Source organism: Podarcis muralis, chromosome 3 (genome assembly GCF_964188315.1).
Source record: "Podarcis muralis chromosome 3, rPodMur119.hap1.1, whole genome shotgun sequence".
In the NCBI taxonomy this organism is placed as follows: Eukaryota; Metazoa; Chordata; class Lepidosauria; order Squamata; family Lacertidae; genus Podarcis; species Podarcis muralis.
In genome coordinates this window covers 667,514-686,091 of record NC_135657.1, presented here as the reverse complement: position 1 = coordinate 686,091, position 18,578 = coordinate 667,514, and the positions used below count along the sequence as shown (strand labels likewise).

General features: G+C 46.7%; 1 protein-coding gene across 1 annotated transcript in view; it reads left to right on the top strand.

The window, feature by feature from the left end:
* The window catches only part of LOC114593446 (uncharacterized), a 30,281-nt gene extending 12,010 nt beyond the window's left edge, over window positions 1-18,271 (top strand). The window contains exons 6-9 of the mRNA XM_077925315.1: window positions 4,588-4,939; window positions 8,002-8,084; window positions 11,717-11,843; window positions 12,279-18,271. Of these exons, the coding sequence (XP_077781441.1) occupies window positions 4,588-4,939; window positions 8,002-8,084; window positions 11,717-11,843; window positions 12,279-14,620 (2,904 nt within the window). The 3' untranslated portion in view covers window positions 14,621-18,271. The remainder of the gene's footprint in view (window positions 1-4,587; window positions 4,940-8,001; window positions 8,085-11,716; window positions 11,844-12,278) is intronic.
* Window positions 18,272-18,578: the final 307 nt, after the last annotated feature.

Here is an 18,578-nt window from a genome sequence, read left to right as displayed (position 1 = left end):
GAGTCGCCATGGGGGGGGTCAGGTGCATCCACCTGCCTAGGTCAAGTAAAACAATAGAGGTACTCACCTAATTGACCAATTCAACCAAGGCCTGCCCCCCCAAAAAAAACCCTTGGCTATGCCCCTGGAGCCACCTGTGCAAGAACTGTGCCTTGGGGCTGGTGGAGAGAGGGAGGGTGTCCAGCCATGCAGGGCTTCCCCCAGGCAGCCAACCGGTCTACCTGCGGGAGAGCCTGCAGCCTCCCTCGGGGCATCCAGCCCTTTCCGCCCGATCCCGCTCCAGGTCTGGGGTGCGCGGCGGCTCCTTGAAGCCTCACCATCCCTCACTAGGGAGGAACTGAGGAGCCGTCCACTTTCAACAGCGGCCTCTGAAGTTCCAGAACTGTTCTGAAGTTCTCACCCTGGGCCAGCAGGGGGATACTGTAGATAGTTTTCACTCAGGTCCACATATGCAAATAAGGAATTGAAAGTGACATTCAGTGATTGGATAGTTACAGAAAGTTGTTACTGTTGCTTTGTAGTGGAGCTCTATATAAACAGGCGGGCTGAACCCTTCAGTTCTGGCCTGGCCTGTGAATAAACAAGAGCTGTTTGGAGAATCGCTGTGTCGTCTGATCTGTTCACCCCCAACTTCAAGGGGAACGTGCCTAAGGCGCGGGGCGGGGAGGCTCCGCGCGGGCTGCCCTGCCGGGGGAAGCGGCGGAGGAGAGGCCTGCCCGGCCCTGGAGCTGCTCGAGACCCAGCCGGCCTGCAGGGCGCTCTGCACATGCTCGGCTCTCCCTCTCCCCAGCCCCCTTCCTCGCCCCCCCTCTGAACCCCAAGGGTCGCCAGGCACCCCAGGGGTGGGGCTGGGGTTCCGAGCCCCAGGCAGCGGGGGCTCCCCTGGCCCCTTCCCGGCTCCCCCCAAAGGAGACCTCCCAGCTGGGCGGGCCAAGGGTGAAGAGCAGCCGAGCCGCACTCCTAGAGAGGACAGGAAAGGAAGGGGGCGGGGGCGGGTCTTCCGGAGGCGGCGCCCCTCCCTGCCTCCCTCTTGTCTCCTCCGGTGAGTCTCCTCTTCCCCCTCGGCTCGAGGCCTCTGCCCGCCCCCCCCTTGGCCCAGCCGGCGACCAGGCGAGGGGTCCGGCCACCGGGGCGGAGGGGGAGATCCCTGCCTTGCTTGACCGAGGAGGCAGCCGGAGGGCAACCTCTGGAAGTAAAAGAAAGGCCGCAGATCAGAACCAGGCCCCGTCAAGGAAGAGGGGGGGAAGGGGGAGGGCGAGGCCGTCGCTGTCCGCGTTCCCCTTTTCAAAAGGGGAATTCCCTTATTCCGAATAGGATTCCTCGCAAGAAAAGGGAGAAGTGGACAGCTATGGCCGAGAAGAGGAAGGTCTTCCTCCTGCAGCGTCTTGTGAGAGAGGACGGGAAACTCGCCGAGTCCAAGGTCCCAAAGAAGGAGCCTCTCCTGGAAGGCAAGGGCCGCTTGCAAAACCTGGAGAAAGAAACAGGAGGCAGACCAGGCGGAACCGAGAGAGAAAGGGAGCAGCCGGCTGAGCTGAGATCCTCAAAGCAAAATTGCCAGCAGAAAGGAACCTTAGAGACTCTTCCAGAATCTCCTGGGGTTTTCCAAGCCAGATTGCTAATTCCAATGTCAATTTCATTTCGATTTCCTGCTGCATTTTCGACCGGTTCCAAGTCATGTTCAGGGGCAGCTTCGCATAGAGGGCTTTGCTATAATCCCCTCGGATCCAGAGCCCGGCGTCCCCCGGACAGGTCATGTCTGTCCCAAAGTAGTCAGCGAGAAGCAAATAGCTAAGAAAAAATAAAAAATCCATTTTTCAATATCTTTAAATTCATTTACTTGTTTCCTTGACCTCCTCACACCTCCCCTTTTTTTGTTTCCATTTACATAATCCATTCAGCAAATCCTTACCCTCTTTCATTTATCTTAACTCTATATCTTGACCTATTATAACTATACATTTTTATCCATTATCAATCCATATTTCCATATTCTTATTAACCTTGTTACCAATACCACTTATTTTCAATCCAGCATCATTTTAACATTCTTTAATTTTACAGTATTTCTGCAAATAGTCTTTGAATTTCTTCCAATCTTCTTCCACCAACTCTTCTCCCTGGTCTCGGATTCTGCCAGTCATTTCTGCCAATTCCATATAGTCCATCACCTTCATTTGCCACTCTTCCAGTGTGGGTAAATCTTGTGCCTTCCAATACTTTCCAATAAGTATTCTTGCTGCTATCGTGGCATACATAAAGTTCTATCCTTCTTTGGCACCAATTGGCCGACTATGCTTTTTGAACTTTGTATTTTTTCTCTCTCTTTTTTTCCCCTTCTATGTTTTTTTTTTAGTATGTTAATTACTGTTTTAACTTTTTTATTCTGTAAACCTATGGTTTTTTTGTAAAACGCTAATAAATATTTTATAAAAAAAACAACAAAGAAGTAGTCAGCGAGGCCACCTGAGCCTCCCCTGAGATGGTGGGATGCAGGAGCATCTATGGCTCTGTGGGGATTATGCAATGGAACATCATCATCATTGCGGTCATTATTATTACTATCCTCCCCTTCCCTGAAGTTTCCGTGGCAGATGAATGTAATGGAATTCTACTCATCGATCCAGAGCAGATTTCAACATATAGCAGAGGAAACATTAAACACGTTGCAGGATTCCCCCAAAATAGACCAGAGGCCGTTGTATTTCATCCAGCAGAGCCTTACTGCTACTGAAGGCAAATGAGCCTAAGGGTCACAAATCCAATACATTCTGGATTGGCACCATGCATAAGAAATCCACTTGCAGTAGACTTAACTTAAACTTACAATAGCTTATAATAATATGTCTAAAGCTTAACGCTATATGCAGAATACCACACCAGAAGGGAAAGAGACAGAAAGAGTAAGGCTCCTTCTGGCCTTACTCTTATAGTCAGCATGACCTTGACAGAAGAGAGAACAGGGCCCGTCTAATCCAGCACTACTCAGCTTCTCGGAAGGAACAACCCAAACATCAGGAACCTTCTGCTTGTTTCTTTCACACAGAGCAGCTTCCAGAACCCTCTTGAACTAATTAGAATAGGAAAGATCGCTACGCATCAGATCAGTACTTTCTGTACTAATAAATGCAAACATTAAAACTATATTTAAAACAGAAAGGCCTCACCCAGTTAGCCCTTGGGGGTTGACCAGATAATCATCCGGCCCTCAGACCAACAAGAAAGGACCCACCCAAGTACAGTGGTGCCTCGCAAGACGAAAATAATCCGTTCCGCGATTCTCTTCGTCTAGCGGTTTTTTCGTCTTGCTTAGCGGATTAGCGCTATTAGCGGTTTAGCAGCTTAGCGGCTATTAAAGGATTAGCGGCTAAGCTGCTAAAAGGCTATTAGCGGCTTAGCGGCTAAAAGGCTATTAGCGGCTTAGAAAAAGGGGGGGGGGCGGGGAAAAAATCGCAAGACTAGCAAGACGTTTTGTCTTGCGAAGCAAGCCCATAGGGAAAATCGTCTTGCGAAGCAACTCAAAAACGGAAAACCCTTTCCTCTAGCGGGTTTTCCGTCTTGCGAGGCATTCGTCTTGCAGGGCACCACTGTATATTCAGCATAAATTACTCACTTACCCATCATCATTCTATCTTTGCTTCTTCTCCTGACCTTGTATCAATCTGATAACAGAACAATGTATTTGCTTTGTAGGATTTGTGAGCAACTCTTAATCATATAGACAGAACTTGGCAGAAAACGAAAGGATTCCTTCGGATCTCTTGGAAGCTTCCTGAGAGCACCAATGGATGAGCAAGACTCAGCTGGCCCTGAAGCAGGAGGAGGCCCTGCCCTCCAAACTGGGAGCAGTGGGGGATTATGGGAAAACTCAGAGCAGAAGATCCCAGGTGAGGAGGACACCCTCTGCTCAGAGGTGCAGAGCCAGCAGTTGACGCAGTCCGGCTCTCAGGAGGCCAAAGGACCCCGAGAGGCTTGCGGCCGACTCCACCACCTTGACTGTCGGTGGCTGAAGCCAGAAAGTCATACGAAAGCTCAGGTTCTGGACCTGGTGATCTTGGAGCAGTTCCTGGCTGTCCTTCCGCTGGAGATGGAGAGCTGGGTGAGGGAATGTGGAGCAGAGACCAGTTCCCAGGCTGCAGCCCTGGCTGAAGGTTTCCTCCTGAGTCAGGCAGAGGAGAGAAAGCAAGCAGAGCAGCAGGTGAGAGAGACTTTCCTCTGGAAACTCCCAAGGGGCTTAGAATGTTATAAGCCAAAAATAGCTTATTTCCTGAGTTTATGAGATGAGGAGTCCGTTTATTGCAAAGCAATAGGTTACAGTCGGTTTGTTCTGCAAAACTGCAACCCCGCCCAGTGGTCCAGGTGGTAGTATTGATAACATTTCAAACAAAGCTTTTCAATTTTCACCAATCATATACATCATTACCTCATTTCTTGTTTTACACATGTGCAATAAGCTCTGGCAATTTATGCTGATTCAGGATTGATTCTCAAACTGTACACATGCTATACACATGTTGGGAACCTGTGTTACGTGTAGCCATTTGCACCATGTAACAACTTGAGCTTACATCTTTGTAATTCACATATTAGCCGTATTCCTGCCCCAAATGGAGGGTGGCAACTTGCAAAACCATCAGTTTCATCTCTATTAGAAGCACAATCAAAGAATTCACACATAACATTTATTGTGGCCTTTTGGGCCACCACCACAAGAATATGAAGGTGAATCTCCCAAAATGCTTTTCTAATGGCTCACCCACTTTTGGGAAGCAAGGGATGAGATCTGCTCCCCCAAATGGTTTGCTTCGGCCATTCCCCATTCTCCCCATTCTCTGTTTTGAATCCTTGTTACTCTTTCAGGGAAAGGATCCGTTTACAGAAATGGGCCTTGATTCCTGTGAGGCAGAAAAGACTCTGTTGGACGCCACAGGGAGGCCGCTGGGTAAGGAGGAAGGAGTTTTTCCTCATTCTCTGGATTTTGAATCTAATCTGTGGGTTTTGTTCATCTTGAGGGGGTTGAGTCCCTGAGTGTTTTCCCCCTGCCAGCAAACAGTTCCCTGGCAACAGCTCCTGATTGGCCAGAGCTCCAAGGAGGCAGTTGGAGTGGGGGGAGAGTCATGGTGTGGGAGAGACATGGTGTGGGGAATTCATGGCGTCTGAGGGGATTCTGTGCGGAGAGTTCCTTCTGACCGGGGTCAAGATGAGGATAGGCAAGAACTCTCAAGAGATGCTCTCCGGTTCCGAATGGCAGAACCCAGTAGAAATAGACAAGACACAGCCCCACACGGTGCTGACAGGAAAAAGGGTCCTCAGAGGGAATCCTCTGACAGGAAAGGGCAGGAGGGATTCCGAGGCCAAGGAGGATTTGGGGGTCTGTAGGGAAACAGTCCAGCGGAAATCCAGTTGAACTATGGGAGATGTCTTGTAGTGTCCCCAAAACCAGGAAGGATTGGACTCTGATTAATAGAATACACCTGTGGCTTGACCAGCAAGACTCTGGGAGGAGTGCCAATAATAATCCTGTCCACCCCTTGGCCCAGGTCGTTTTATTCACAAAAGAACTTTTTACAGATTTCCTCTGAGCATTTCAAAAAACCCCACATGGGGACAAAGTCAGATCAGAAGAAATTCTTTTAACTGTAAAGACTACTCTGAGCATGCAGACATATCGGAGAGTAAATAAAACAGGACTAGAGGAATGCATTTAGGAAACTCCGGAGGTCATAAACAGCAATAAACAGGAGAGGAAGGATGGGTAGTATTTACCATCTCCTGGAAGGATGGCAGTATTTACCATCTTCTTGTGAACCCTCTTCCTGTCCCTTGTTGTTGTTGTTGTTTAGTCGTTTAGTCGTGTCCGCCTCTTTGTGACCCCCTGGACCAGAGCACGCCAGGCCCTCCTGTCTTCCACTGCCTCCCGCAGTTTGGTCAAACTCATGCTGGTAGCTTCGAGAACACTGTCCCACCATCTCATCCTCTGTCGTCCCCTTCTCCTTCCAGGGTCTTTTCCAGGGAGTCTTCTCTTCTCATGAGGTGGCCAAAGTCTTGGAGTCTCAGCTTAAGGATCTGTCCCAGTGAGCACTCAGGGCTGATTTCCTTAAGAATGGATGCATTTGATCTTCTTGCAGTCCATGGGACTCTCAAGAGTTCCTGTCCCTTAAGATCTATCTAAAGATTAAAAGACGCCTGCTTCTTGGGAGAAGGGCAATGACAGGCCTAGACAGCATCTTGAGAAGTAGAGACATCACCTTGCCAACAAAGGTCCGTATAGTAAAAGCTATGGTTTTCCCAGTAGTGATGTATGGAAGTGAGAGCTGGACCATCAAGAAGGCTGATCGCCAAAGAATTGATGCTTTTGAATTATGGTGCTGGAGGAGACTCTTGAGAGTCCCATGGACTGCAAGAAGATCAAACTGACCAAACTGCGGGAGGTAGTGGAGGACAGAGGTGCCTGGCATGCTCTGGTCCAGGGGGTCACGAAGAGTCGGACACGACTAAACGACTAAACAACAACAACAAAGATTAAACTAACCTCTTTTTATGTACTGAGGATGCCCAGTGAAGCAACTGGCCGGTGTTTAGAATGCTTCTATGTGCCTGTCAGGCAGAGAAATAGGACAGAGACGCAGAGGTGTGGATTGAGCAGAAATCATATCCAAATGGCTCAAGCCCAGTCAACGCAATGCTTTCATTGCTGACACAGATGGCTTGCTCCATATTTTTTATAATTCCTCATAGCAATCCCACCTGATCACTACAATGTATAAAAGAAAGTAACCTTAAGCCTGAGCAGCATACAGCCAATGTTTTAATAAAAAGCAACAGCACTGTGCCGTGGCCAATAACCACGCTGTTTGCTCCATTTCTGTGGAAGAAGAAGAACCCAAACTCCTTGTTTACATCCGTTATAATAACGTCTGTTTTCCCCAAAGAAAACCCCTCTGAGGCTCCCGATTCCTTCTCCATTGGGGATTTCCCCTCCATTGGGGAGGGAAACGGGGCTGGCGCAGCGGCGCCAGGGAGAGAGAGGGCCGTTGCGCTGCTGCATATTAATTGGTGGCAACGCCGTGATACAAAGTTAAAACCCACATAGAAACCTGCCCACAGACACAGAACAACCAGCTTAATAAAGTCGTGAGGTTATTTTATTAAAAGAAAGAAAATTTTCTGTCAGGAAATGGCCAGCAAGCACCAAGCAAAAGAGACTGACCCAGGGCAGGGAGCTGCCGCATCTGAGGAGAATCCTAATACTGAATTAGAAATGATGGGACTAAGATTAGAATTGGCCATAGTTGAAGCAGAGAAAGAAAAGGAAAAGGCAAATTAGCAGCTGAACAGGCCAGAATTACAGCTGACAGCACAGATGCAGACTGAGAGAGATATGGCAGAGAGAAAGAGAGAGAGAGGAGATTAGCGCATGAGGAAAAAGAGAACGAAAGAAATGCCAGATTAGCCCAAGGAGGAGGAGAAAGGGAGGCCAAGATGGGCCATGAAAAAGACATGATTCTTTTGAAAATGGAGGAAATGAAGCTGAGAGCAGAACTGCCACATCCATTGGTGGGGGGTGGAGATTTTACCTCCGCTAATTCAAGAGATTTCCTAAGTATGTCCAAGGTGGTGGTGGACAGGCATTCCTGTTTAGTTTGGACTTTCCTGAGGAAAACGGGATGCTTTCTTTACGCCACAGATATGTGGAACATTGAGGGAAATATACTCCGATTTAAGAGAAGATGAAGCCTCTGATGACCTCACATTCAAAGAAAGAGAAAAAGGGCGCTTTGGTTTAACTGCAGTGCAAAGTAGAAAAGCCTTTTGTGATATTGAAAGAAAAGCAGGAGAGACTTCTGCCCAGCTGGGTAGACATATTGATAAAGCTCTGGGCAGATGGGTGGAAGGAGGGAAAATGGAAACTGTTGATGAGCTTCTCTGTCGCCTGAAATGCGCTGCTGAAGCTCTGAGAGACGCAGGAGCTGATGGCTTCCCTTTGACTTTTGTCTCTCGCAGGTGACCGAAGGATGCCCCCCAGACCTCCTCATCCATCTTTTCATGAGAATGGAGGAGAAGCAGCAGCTGTGGAAACAGATCTGGTATGGGGAAAGAGCTTTGTGGGGAAAGAGTCAGAGGAGTGGGGCAGGCAGGGAGCCTCTGGGCCGGAAAGAATTTCTCCTCCTCTTGGCTTCTGTCAAAGCCTCGGTCCTGATCAAAGATGGAAAATGCCATTCGAAAAGGTTTACATGCTGACAGGAATGAACAGCCATCTCTCCTTAACTGGGCTTTGAAATGTCACTAATTTTATGATTTATCAGTAGCTGCAGTTATATTTCTATATTGATCTAATCAGGCTTCTAAGCAGTTGAGAAGCTTCCAAGAAGTTGAGAAGCCATAGCAAACAGTGGCCGGGATTCACCTCAGCAGCCCCATCAGCTGAAGAAGGGGAATCCCCCTCCTCCCCCTCTCTGTGCCCCCATGAGCCCCTTGAAGTTGGCTGTAGGGCAGAGGGAGGGTCCCATCGCCCCCCAAGCATCGCACAGCGGGAGTAGAGAAGGGAGCATTCTGTCTGGCAGACAGGAATACTTCCACAGAGAGAATAATTTGAAGAACAGCATGCGGAGTTCCACCCATTCACACAAAGATTAATACCCATCATTAGAATGCACAGTAAAATAAATCCACTGAAATGCTAAAATAGGCATCCAGACCTAAAACGTGCAGCAAAATAATCCCATTAAAACAACACAACAGTGAACGGGCAGAAAATAACCAAGCAGTGTGTGGTAGATAATCCATTAACACAAAGAAGAAGAAGATGATGATCATGATCATGATGATAATAATTTATTATTTGTACCCCGCCGATCTGGCTGACTTTCCAATCGAGTGTTAAAAACAGTACAGCATTAAATATTAAAAACTTCCCTGAACAGGGCTGCCTTCAGATGTCTTTGAAAGAGAAGATAGCTGCTTATCGGGTGGCGCTGTGGGTAAAACCTCAGCGCCTAGGACTTGCCGATCGGAAGGTCAGCAGTTCGAATCCCCGCGGCGGAGTGAGCTCCCGTCTTTCGGTCCCAGCTCCTGCCCACCTAGCAGTTCGAAAGCACTCTTAAGTGCAAGTAGATAAATAGGTACCGCTTTATAGCGGGAAGGTAAACGGCGTTTCCGTGTGCTGCGCTGGTGCCAGAGCAGCTTCGTCACGCTCGCCACATGACCCGGAAGTGTCTGCGGACAGCGCTGGCCCCCGGCCTCTTAAGTGAGATGGGCGCACAACCCTAGAGTCGGACACGACTGGCCCGTACAGACAGGGGTACCTTTACCTTTACCTTTTATGAAGGGAGGGCGTTCCACAGGGCGGGCGCCACTATCGAGAAGGCCCTCTGCCTGGTTCCCTGTAGCTTTGCTTCCCGCAGGGAGGGAACTGCCAGAAGGCCCTCGGAGCTGGACCTCAGTATCCGGGCAGAATGATGGAGGTGGTGACGCTCCTTCAGATATACTGGACCGAGGCCGTTTAGGGCTTTAAAGGTCAGTACCAACACTTTGAATTGTGCTCGGAAACATACTGGGAGCCAATGTAGGTCTTTCTGACCGGTGTTATATGGTCTTGGCGGCTGTTCCCAGTCACTATTCTAGCTGCCGCATTCTGGATTAATTGCAGTTTCTGGGTCACCTTCAAAGGTAGCCCCACGTAGAGCACATTGCAGTAGTCCAAAGTAGTCCATTGCAGTAGTACAAAGATTAATACCCATCATTAAAATGCACAATAAAATTATTCAGTTACCCTATTTTTTGCTCCATAAGGCGCATCTGGCCATAAGACGCACCTAGTTTTTAGAGAAGGAAAACAGGGGTGGTTGTGAATCAAATGTTGTACTAAACTATTTAATAAACTACCGGTATATCAGAGTGAGAGGGACAGGAGCTATATGTTTGTTTAGCATGGACGCTCAAGGAGCCAGCGGATCAGCTGAGATGCTGAGGGATTTGCGTAATTTTCCCCTCTCCCTCATCCTGTGCCCTCCTGTCCCCAGCAGCCTTCCTGTTTTACCTCCTGGTTTTCACTGCGCTCGTGGCTCAGAGCTCGAGGTGGTTGTTTTTTTGCTGCTGGTTGCTTAAAATTTATCCTTCCCAATCCAGCCTCTCCTGTGCCCTATCGTCCCTCTGCAGCCTCATTCCTCCATTTAGGGAGCGCGCGGACCTTTGCTAGCTGAGGCTGCTGCAGCTGTTGCTGGCTTGTTGTTGTTGTTTAGTCGTTTAGTGGTGTCCGACTCTTCGTGACCCCCTGGACCAGAGCACGCCAGGCACCTCTGTCCTCCACTACCTCCCGCAGTTTGGTCAAACTCATGCTGGTAACCTCGAAAACACTATCCAACCATCTCGTCCTCTATCGCCCCCTTCTCCTTGTGCCCTCCATCTTTCCCAGCATCAGTGTCTTCTCCAGGGAGTCTTCTCTTCTCATGAGGTGGCCAAAGTATTGGAGCCTCAGCTTCACGATCTGTCCTTCCAGTGAGCACTGGTTACGCACCACTTTTAAAAGCACCTGCTGGCTTTGAATCGCCTGCCCCCCCTTGCTATTTTACTTGTTTGTCCTGGGTTTTTTTTCCATTTAACAATTTGCAGCCTTTTCCTTCCGCTGCTTGTTTTGAGGCAGGATAGATTTGAGCATGTGAGCAGGACTTGGATTGCAGGGAATTCGCCATTAGCTGTGTAAATGCACTCCTCCTTGCGGCCTTCTACTTTGTTTGTACACGTGGCTACCTAACAATAGTGAACCTACCTCTTTTCTACTGTAAAAGTTACGCTTGTGCTCCAATTCTGTTACTGCCAGTGGCTGCTTATCACTCAAACTGAACCTGATAGCCATGCTCAAATATATAAAAGGATGTCATATAGAGGAGGGAGAAAGGTTGTTTTCTGCTGCTCCAGAGAAGCGGACACGGAGCAATGGATCCAAACTACAAAAAAGAAGATTCCACCTAAACATTAGGAAGAACTTCCTGACAGTAAGAGCTGTTTGACAGTGGAATTTGCTGCCAAGGAGTGTGGTGGAGTCTCCTTCTTTGGAGGTCTTTAAGCAGAGGCTTGACAACCATATGTCAGGAGTGCTCTGATGGTGTTTCCTGCTTGGCAGGGGGTTGGACTCGATGGCCCTTGTGGTCTCTTCCAACTCTATGATTCTATGATTCTATTCTATGATATAGTCTATTCAACTCTGCTTTTAGCACCTCTTGTTTGTTTTATGGCTGTGCTAGTAGCCTGAGAGTTACAACCGATTAGCTGTTAGTTAGCAAGACCAGTTGCTAGGCAACAAGCGGATGTGCAGCACACCCCCAAACAGACCCGACACAAGACCCCAGCAGCCTCCTCTCGTGTAAGCGGCTCCTCTCCCGCTTTGCTGCTTTAAAGCAAGCCACGGAGGAGGGAAGGAAGGGGAGCCACGGATCCTCTGCTTGCGACTGCATCGGCAGCGGAGGGATCCCGCCACCATCCGTACGCATTCACTCCATAAGACGTACAGACATTTCCCCTTACATTTTAGGAGGAAAAAAGTGCACCTTATGGAGCAAAAAATACGGTAAAATACTAAAATAGGCATCAGTACCTAAAGTGTGCAGCAAAGTAATCCATTAAAACAGCACAACAATCAACAGACAGAAAACAACCGGGCAATGTATAGTGGATAATCTTTATGCTGTCTCAGAAGAGGACCTTTTTCCTTTTCCTTCAGGGTCCTCTGTGCTTTGAAGATGTCGCTGTGTATTTCACTGAGGAGGAGTGGGCGTTGCTGGATCCTGACCAGAGAGCTCTGCATAAGGAAGTCATGGAGGAGAATCGTAGGATTGTGGACTCTCTCAGTAAGGATTCCTGCTGGACTATAATATATGTTTTGAAATACACACACACACACACACACACACACACACACACACCCCTACCTCCACCTGTGAGAATCCTGCAATATTTTGATGGTGCTTGACAGCATCTGGGATTCTCCTTCCCCGCAGCTCACCTTGAATCTACTGTTCTGTCTGCAAATATTCTTGCCCCACATATGCCTTTTTAAACCATGACCAGGCTGGTCTGAGCTGCCCAGACCTTCTGGAATGTAACTTTCTGTGTAGTGGCAGAAGAAGTAGTAGTCAACAAAGGCAGTGAACCCTGTAGTAAGGCCTCAGATCTAGCTCCCTTCAGTTCTTCATACATCACAAACATTCATTAGCAGTGTTCCATCATTTGAATAATTTGAGGCTCCATTTCTTGCTGATGGTCTGTTTCTCTCTTTGATGCAGGTGCTGATGGATTGGAAATTATGAACAAGGGAGGTCATGACAACATTCACAGAGTGGGGAAGCTGTATAAATATTTAGAATGTGGAGAGAGCTATATTCAGAGCTCCTATTCCACTTCCCATAATATAAATCCTATTGGAAAGAATCTCTATCAGTGCTTAAAAGATGATAGGACGTTTCGTCAGAAGAAATGTCTCTCTTTCCATCCAAGATCTCAGAGCAGGGAGAAACCACATCATTGCTTTGAATGTGGAAAGAGCTTCAGCCAAAGGGCTAAGCTCATTACGCATCAAAGAATTCATACAGGGGAGAAACCATTTCAGTGCTTAGAATGTGGAAAGAGCTTCAGTCAGAGGGGCCATCTCACTTCCCATCAAACAATTCATACCGGGGTCAAACCATATATGTGCATGAAATGTGGAAAGACTTTCAGTCGGGAGGATAGTCTCACTTCACACCAAACCATTCACAGTGAGGAGAGACCATACCAGTGCTTAGAATGTGGAAAGAGCTTCAAATGGAAGAAAAGTCTCACTTTACATGAAAGATTTCACAGAGGGGAGGGACCATATAAGTCCTTGGAATATGGAAGTAGTTTCGGTCAGAATATTAGTCTCAGTTCACATCCAAGAATTAACATTGAGGAGAGACCATATCAGTGCTTGGAATGTGGAAAGAGCTTCAGTCACAGGGCTGTGCTGAAGACCCATCAAAAAATTCACACAGGAGATAAATTGTATCAGTGCTTGGAATGTGGAAAGAGCTTCAGTTACAAGCACGTACTCACAGCCCATCAAAGAATTCATACAGGGGAGAAACCATATCAGTGCATGGAATGTGGAAGGAGCTTCAGTCGAAAGGACCATCTCACTTCCCACCAAATAACTCACAGTGGAAAGAAACCCCATCACTGCTTGGAATGTGGAAAGAACTTCAGTCACAGACATGTGCTCACGGCCCATCAAAGAATTCATACAGGGGAGAAACCGTATCAGTGCATGGAATGCGGAAAGAGCTTCAGTCACAGACATGTGCTCACGGCCCATCAAATAATTCATACAGGGGAGAAACCATATAACTGCTTGGAATGTGGAAGGAGCTTCAGGAATAGGGCCGATCTCAATTACCATCAAATAAGTCACAGTGGAGGGGAAACCCATAAGTGCTTGGAATGTGGAAAGAGCTTCAGTCAGAGAGCTAAACTCATGGCTCATCAGAGAATTCATACAGGAGAGAAACCATATCAGTGTTTTGAATGTGGAAAGCGCTTCAGGAATAGGACCCATCTCACTTCCCATCAAAGAACTCACAGCGGGGAGAAACCCCATAAGTGCATGGAATGCGGAAAAATCTTCCTGCAGAGGGATCAGGTAAAGGCTCATCAGAGAATTCATACAGGGGAGAAACCATATCAGTGTGTGGAATGCGGAAGGAGCTTCAGTAGGAAGGACAATCTCGCTTCCCACCAAATAACGCACAGTGGGAAGAAACCCCATCACTGCTTAGAATGTGGAAAGAACTTCAGTCACAGGGCTGTGCTCAAGGCCCATCAAAAAATTCACAGAGGTGAGAAACCATATCAGTGTTCAGAATGTGGGAAGAGCTTCGGCAAGAAGGCTGTGCTCACAGCCCATCAAAGAATTCATATAGGGGAGAAACCACACCAGTGTTCTGAATGTGGAAAATGCTTCAGTCAGAAGGTCCACCTCACTTCCCATCAAAGAACTCATACAGGGGTGAAACCATATCTCTGCATGAAATGTGGAAAGCCTTTCAGTCGGAAGGATAGTCTCACTTTACATGAAAGAATTCACAGAAAAGAAGAGCCATATAAAAGCTTCAAATGTGTAAGGGACTTCATTAAGGGATCCCAGTTCACTTCCCATCAAATAACACACAGTGGTGAGAAAGCATACCAGTGTTTGGAATGTGGGAAGAGCTTCAAATGGAAGAATAGTCTCACTTTACATCAAACAATTCACAGTGAAGAGAGACCATATCAGTGCTTGGAATGTGAGAAGAGCTTCAAATTGAAGAAAAGTCTCACTTTACATCAAATTCTTCACAGTCAGGAGAGACCATTTCAGTGCTTGGAATGTGGAAAATGCTTCAGTCGTAAGGCATATCTCACTTCCCATCAAACAATTCACCGTGAGGAGAGACCATATCAGTGCTTGGAATGTGGAAAGAGCTTCAAATGGAAGAAAAGTTTCACATTCCATCAAAGAATTCATACAGGGGAGAAACCATATCAGTGCTCAGAATGTGGAAAGAGTTTCATGCAGAGTTCTAAGATGACAATCCATCAAAGAACTCACCGCAAGGAGACTCATAGCATTTGAAGATGGCTGACACATCTCCTCTTAATCTCCTCTTTTTGGGACAAAACATCTCAAACTCAGAACTCTGGGTATAGGGCAGTGTATCATTTGGGTCTTCCTCCTTTGCACGTGTTCCAGCTTGACAATATCCTCCTTTTATTGTGGCGTCCAGAACTGGACCCTGTACTCCAGGTGTGTTCTGACCAAGGCAGAAGGGAGCAGTAATATCACGTCCAATCATCAGGACGCCAGATGTCTGTTGATGCAGCCTAAAATAACATTAGCTTATTTTGCTGCTGCCTCACACTGTTGACTCGTGTTAATCTTGTGGTGTACTACGATCCCTAGGTCCTTTTCACAAGTAAAGCATCCCTAACAAATGGCCATCCAAGCTCTGCTGAAAACTTCCAACAAAGGAGAGTCCACTACCTCCCGAGGGAGACGGTTCCACTGTCAACAGCTCTTACTGTCAGAAGGTTCTTCTTGATGCTTAGTCAGAATCTCCTTTCCTGTAACTTGAAGCCATTGATTTGAGTCCTACTCTCCAGAGCAGGAGAAAACAAGCCGGCTCCCTGGAGCAGCCCTTGAGATATCTGAAGTTGGCAGTTGTATCTCCTCTCAGTCTCCTCTTTCCCAGGCTAAACATCCCCAGCTCCCTCAACAGTGGTTCCATGTGGTGGGTGAGTTTCTTGTTATTTTCCAGAAAGGTTAAGAATAACTCTGCAGCTGGATTAGCCCATTGTTCCACCCAAAGGCTATTCTTTTCTTAAAAAGAAATACACCACCAGCCCTGCCATGAGGCAAGGTGCCCTAAGTCTTGCCTCAGGCAGTGGCTTTGGGTATAGCAGCACACAGCCCCTACAACCCGAGTGTCTCTGCCCAGTGAGGCCCTTCCATGACAGAGGAAGCCTGTTGAAGTCTTGTCCAGATTTTGCCTGTCCAGCAGTAGCAAGCAGCTTGGACCCATCAGGGCCTGGGAGAGGAAGAGAACCAAGAAGATGCCATAGCTCCTGCTACAGCTGAAGGTAAAGAAGAGTCCAGAGAGCAGACCCAATGCCTCTCCTGCGCCCAAGAGGCCCTTGCTGCAATGCAGAGGAGGCCACGAAGGCTGCTCATTGGGGAAGGGGAACCCAAAGCAGAACCCCTGTTCCTGCTCACTGCAGCATGCTGACCTTCCCTTTGTTGCCTCATTTCCTAGTCTTCAGTCCTGGCCTAAGAACAGGCATGGCTAAACTCGGCCCTCCAGATATTTTGGGACTACAGTTCCCACCATCCCTGAACACTGGTCCTGTTAGCTAGGGATGATGGGAGTTGTAGGCCAACAACATCTGGAGGGCCAAGAGGCAAGAGGTTTCAACACCAAGTGGTAAGAATCCCTACATACCTGTTTGCTTTTCTCCTCTATTTGGCAAAAGGTTGTAGTTCAGCAGCAGGGCAGTTGCTTGGAATGCAGAAGGTCTTGAGTTCAATCCCCTTCTGGAGAGCTGCTGCCAGTCAGTGTAGACCAGTGCTGGCCAAACTTGTCCAATTCTAAAAATGCTTTTGCTGCTACTTCTTTGAAATGTCCTTTTATTTCATCGTATCAAAGAACATCTTCAAAGTTGGTTACATCATAGACAATTACAGGATATATTTAAGGAGGATAACAAAAAAGGCTTCTCATATTCAGCTTCCAATTTCCAAAAGGAAGTGATAGAAGAAAACACAAAATTATTTTAAAAGGCATATAACATCCTTTTGGAATGGGAGACCAAAGATGAAGAAGTAAAATCAGTAATGATTAAATGGGTGCAAGATGTAGGACATAATATACAATTTCACGAATGATAAAATTGTAGAAAATAAATTTGAAATTTACAGATTTCATATTATTGAGAATTATATGAAAATGATGTACAGATGGTATTTATCACCGGTTAAATTGGCAAAAATGTATAAAAATGAAAAGAAAAAGTGTTGGAGATGTGAAACAGAAGGTACGTTCTATCATATGTGGTGGGATTGTAAGAAGGTAAAATCCTACTGGGAAATGATATACAATGAATTGAAGAAAATGTTAAAAATACCTTTTGTAAAAAAACCAGAAGCCTTTTTATTAAGTATGTTAGGTCAAGACATACCAAAAGAAATGAGGACGTTATGTATGCCAGCAAGAATGTTGATTGCACAAAATTGGAAGACTGGAGAAATACCAACTAAAGAACAATGGCAGGAGAAGTTGATGAACTATGCAGAACGGGCAAAAATGACAGAAAGACTAAGAGAAAAAGACAACAGAGACTTTGAACAAGATTGGGAACCATTCATAATATATTTGCACAAACAAAGAAAGGCAATAGACTTGATGGCAAGATTTAAATAAACATTCACATTATGAGCATCAGAAAATGTTTGGAAGATAGTGAAATAAGATGATGTATTTAATTTTAATTTTATGTTTTTAAGGTTTGATGTTATGTTATTAATAACTTTTTCTGTTGAGAGATAGCAAAGTGGGTGAAAATAGAAACAAACCAGAAATGCAAGTTGAGGGAAGTCTTGGAGGGGAAGGAGGGAGGAATATATAGGAAATGTTAACAATTTGAGATGTATGTAATGAACGAAAATGAATAATGAATAAAAAAATTAAAGAAAGAAACATATGTTCATGGGATGCCCGAAGCTTGCACATTTTTGGAGGAAAGTATTAAGGTGCCTACGAACTACATACGAACTTTATATGCATTGACAACGGGTTAATGTAAATGTACGCTTTGCATCCTTCCTTCTGCTAAACAACTGAGATTGATTCATTGGAAAGATAATGCCATGGTCCCCTTTGAACGATGGATACAAGATAGGACTACTCTTGCAACATAGGAGTGTAGATTGTGGAGAAATAGAATGCATTTATAAAAACAATGATTTGTTAATCCAGTGGTACCTCAGGTGAAGTACTTAATTCGTTCCGGAGGTCCGTACTTAACCTGAAACTATTCTTAACCTGAAGCACGACTTTAGCTAAGGAGGGCCTCCTACTGTTGCTGCGCCGCCAGAGCACGATTTCTGTTCTCATCCTGAAGCAAAGTTCTTAACCTGAAGCACGATTTCTGGGTTAGCAAAGTCTGTAACCTGAAGCGTATGTAACCTGAGGTACCACTGTCATATTTTACTCGTCACTATATCGTACTACTTATATACCTACATATTGTATTGTATCACAGTTTCAAGCAGTTTCCTTTGGTTTGGCTTGACCTTTCTCCATCTTTTTCACTTCATTTCTCTACTGAAAACTGACAACAAAATAGAAATTTTAAGAGAAAAAGAGAGGTTGAATGGTGCATTTCCTTTTGGGGGGGGGGGTTTCCTGTGGGAGTGGGAAGAGGTTCATAAAAGAGAAAAGTGCCACTCCTGATGCAGCCCATGTGGAAGGCGTTGAGGCGTCGCTCCTGGTGGGTGCAAGTGGCCCAGATCTGGGAGAATGGCCAGAGCGCGGAAGAGGCCGGAGAACCTTCCTCCAGGAGAATAACGGGACAGGCAGGCAGCCTTGGACTCCTGGAACAACCGCACTGTTGTCCTTGCAGTTAAAAGGACTGCACCCTCTGGGGAGAGAGAGACTTTGTGTTGAGACCTTGTATTGGACTGGTTGTCTCTTTGCTCATTAAATGAATTAAAGACTCGTCTTCCTCTGTCTCTATGAGATGTGGTTATTTCATTCTGGGGGTCCGAGGGGGAACCTTCTGCAGTGTAGAAACACTACCAACCAGATCCTTGGGTTCCCCTCGGCTATGGACCCCCTCCCAGAGGATGCAGGGCTTCACCCCATGCAGGGCTTCCCCCAGCCAGCCATCCCTTTGGAGAGCCAGTCTACCTGCGGGAGATTCTGTAGTCCCCCTCCGGGCATGTGGCCCTTTCCGCCCGAGTCCGTTCCAGGTATGGAGGGCACACGGAGGGCACACGTTCAAAGTATGGAGTCACACTTCTTTGAAGTCTCTCAGCC